Below are 3366 nucleotides of genomic sequence, written 5' to 3'. Positions count from 1 at the left end.
AAAAAAAAAAAAAAAAAAAAAAAAAAAAATTTCTAGGCTTTAAGATTCCCTACCTCCTATCAGTATTTCTATCAATATTTTTACTGTATCATAAAGTCTTATGATTATTAAATATGATATTTGTATCATGGGACAAACCTCCAGGTATGGGGGACTGAGTGGGAAGAGTGACTTACATGTCAAGTGCTATTTGTCCAAAGTCTAACAGCATGATATATTCACAAACACTTACATTTTAATTACAGAGCATATTTAATTAGTCAGATACATATATTGGGAAAAAGGGACTTTAAAATCCCTCCTGCAAATGCATGCTATAGGGGAAGGCAGTAGGGGCATGGTGGAGACCTCTTTGTGTATATTTTACTGTTGACTTCTGGTCTAAGTAAAGGCCTCACCTATTCAAAAATTGACTGTTGGTGCTATAGACTGACCTGAAGGCCTCGTATGAGTGAAGCACACATTGTACCACTGAGCTACACTCCCAACTTATTTCTTCTCGTGCTAGGCATGAGATCCAGGGCTTTCTGCACGAGAGGCAAGTGCTCTACCACTGAGCCAAACCTCCAGCCCGAGAACAGGACACAGGATGACTCACATGGTTCCTACCACAATGTCTAGGAGTCAAAGGTTATTTACTCTAAGTGAAGGAAAGGCATCAGGAAAATTCTTCTAAGGAATCCAAACACTACGAGGAGAGAAATGGCTGGAGAAGAGAATAGAGAACATCAGAGAAGCAGGGATGGGGCTGGAGGGCTCTGGAAATAGGAGTAACCTTCTGACCTACAGCAAACAGGGCCTTGCTTGGTTAGGAATAGGAAACAGCTGATCTGAATCTGGACAGACAACAAATGCAAGCAGTCAAGGATGCACGAAGGAGCCACGGTCAGAGAACTAACTGGAGAAGGCAAAGATGCTGAAGGAAGATAGGCAGACTGTGGAATAGGCAGGAAGGGAGCAAGGCTGGCTCCATGAGCCAAGGTCTGCACTAGACTTCCTACTGGGCAGGGCCTGGCCCAGAAAGGAGATAAGCCCCAACTCTGACCCTGCAGGAACACACACTCAAGAGGGCACAAGGGCACAAGGGCAGAATGTGGGCCAGGCCCTACTATAGAAATCACATGCAGAAAGAACTGTGACTCGGAGGCAATTAAAACCATTTTCACTCAAACTGAGTGCCTTTCCCCATTATTATAGCACTCCACATACCTTTTAGAGTTTTCCGTCAAATTTTAAAATACTTATTACTGGGAAGTAAATGGCTTTTCATTTTTTTTCAGACAGGGTCTCACTATGTATTTCAGGCTGGTCTTAAATGCACTATATAGACCAGGCTGGCCTCAAACTTGCACGATCCTCCTGCCTCAGCCTCCCAAATGCTGGGATTACAGGCGTGTGCCACCATCCCCTGGGTAAATGAGTATTTTAAGTCACCATTTCATACCTTGGAGCTATTAGTGTTAAGAATAAAAAATGAAGGTGGCACAGTGTCACACACCTGTAATCTCAGGTACTCGGGAGGCTCAGAAAGGAGAATCACAAGTTCAAGGCCAGCCTAGATAATTTAGTGAAACCCTGTTATAAAATAAAATAAAAGGACCAAGGATGTACCTTAGTGGAAAGACTATTTCTGGGTTCAATTCCCAGTATTTAAAAAAAAGGATGCCCACATGCATGCATGTGCAAGAATAAAGGTGGATTCCTACCTTCCACCATACACAGAAAATTAAGACCAAGTGGATAACAGATGACCTAAACATAAGAGCTAAAGCCATAAAATTCTTTGAAGACAAAATGGGAGTAAATTTCTGTAACCTAGACTTGGCAATCGGTTCTCAGATATGAAATCAGAAGCATAGACAACAAAAGAAAAAAAAATACCTGTGCATCAAAAGGCACTATCAAAAAGTAAGAAGTGGGGCATGGCGGTGCTGGCCAGCAATCCCAGCACGCAGGGAGGAAGATCACAAGTTCAGGGCCACCCTGGGCAACTTAACAACTTACCTGTTTCAAAATAAAAAAGGGGTCTGGAGATGTAGCTGAGTATTAAGGCTCTGGGTTTAATCCCCAGTTTTGAAAAAAAAAAAAGTAAAGTGAGGGCCAGGGACGTAGCTCTAGAGTACTTGCCTAGCATGCTCAAGGTGCTGGGTTTGAGCCTCAGAATTGTGGGAAAAAAGGGGCGGGGTGGACAACAAACACTACCATGGATGGAAATAATTAAAATTATGCAATTATGGTTTTAAGGGTCTAGTATGCAAAATATATAAAGAACTCCTCTAACTTTGTAACAAAGAAGACAACATGACCATTAAAACATGGGCAAATGACTTGAACAGAAGATCCTGAGATGGAATCTCCTAGTAAAAGAAAAAATAAAAACTTTAAACTTCCTTAGTTTTTGAGACTTATGGTCCCCAGCTTAGGCCAGTGCTGGGACCCAGAATCCCAATGGAACAGAAGAAGCTGCTTCACAGCGGACACGACCCAATGTACCTGCAATCGCCACGGTTGCTCTTCTCTCTGATGCTTTTATTTCTGGGGCTGCTTCTCCCAAGTCTGAGTGCCTGGAAGAATTTCAGAAGAAAACAACAGTTGAATAATAAAGTGCCCCTTTCACCTACCAAACTAGCTGCATAGGAAAATCTGTTGGGGAGCTTTTAAAAACTATAAACTCTGGCTTAAACCCCAGATGTATGAAATCAGAACCTTTGGGAGCCAGTCTTGGGCATCTTTGCTTTTAAAAATGCCCTCTGACTCTAACGTGTGGCCCAGTGGAGAAAGACCAGCCTGGAAATGCCAGCCCGCGCCATCACTGCTGGCCACAGCACATACACAGCCATTCAGAAAGATACAGTAAAAGCATACATACCCTTTGGCCAGTAATTCCACTTCTATCCTAAGGAAATAATTAAGATTTCGTTATAAAGATGTTGTTGTCAGCTTTATATATAATAGCGAAATGTTAGGCAATTTTAAAAATAAAAATCTAATAACAAGGAATTATGATCTCAATCTGCAGCCATTACAAAATATTCTAAAGCTATTGCAAACTATTTCACAGCCATTCCAAAATAGTCTATGGATTTCTTTTTGTGCACAAAAGATTTGAGGTGAAATGTTATGGAAAGATGCTGTCATATGCTAATCAGCATGGGAGTCAGGTCACAAAGTATGTATAATATTACTATAATTTAATAAAATTATGTTTATCTCTAGGTATAAATAGAGAAATCTAGAAGGATGTTCATTATTGATTGAGTTTATAGCATCAGCAGGGCAGGGTAACCTTTTTTTTCTGTAGTGCTGGGGATCAAACCCACAGCCCCAGCACAACAGGCAAGTGCTCTTTACCACTGAGCTACACCT

At 41.4% G+C, this 3366-nt stretch overlaps 1 protein-coding gene across 1 annotated transcript in view; it reads right to left on the bottom strand.

Moving 5' to 3' along the window:
- LOC102009018 (up-regulator of cell proliferation) overlaps positions 1 to 3366 on the bottom strand; it is a gene marked incomplete in the record, with an annotated part of 25049 nt that overhangs the window by 6821 nt on the left and 14862 nt on the right. The window contains 2 exon segments of the mRNA XM_013520521.1: positions 2494 to 2564; positions 2870 to 2896. Coding sequence (XP_013375975.1) covers positions 2494 to 2564; positions 2870 to 2896 — 98 coding nt within the window.

Source organism: Chinchilla lanigera, unplaced genomic scaffold (assembly GCF_000276665.1).
Source record: "Chinchilla lanigera isolate Chin_1 unplaced genomic scaffold, ChiLan1.0 scaffold00055, whole genome shotgun sequence".
In the NCBI taxonomy this organism is placed as follows: Eukaryota; Metazoa; Chordata; class Mammalia; order Rodentia; family Chinchillidae; genus Chinchilla; species Chinchilla lanigera.
This window is presented reverse-complemented; position numbering and strand designations above follow the sequence as displayed.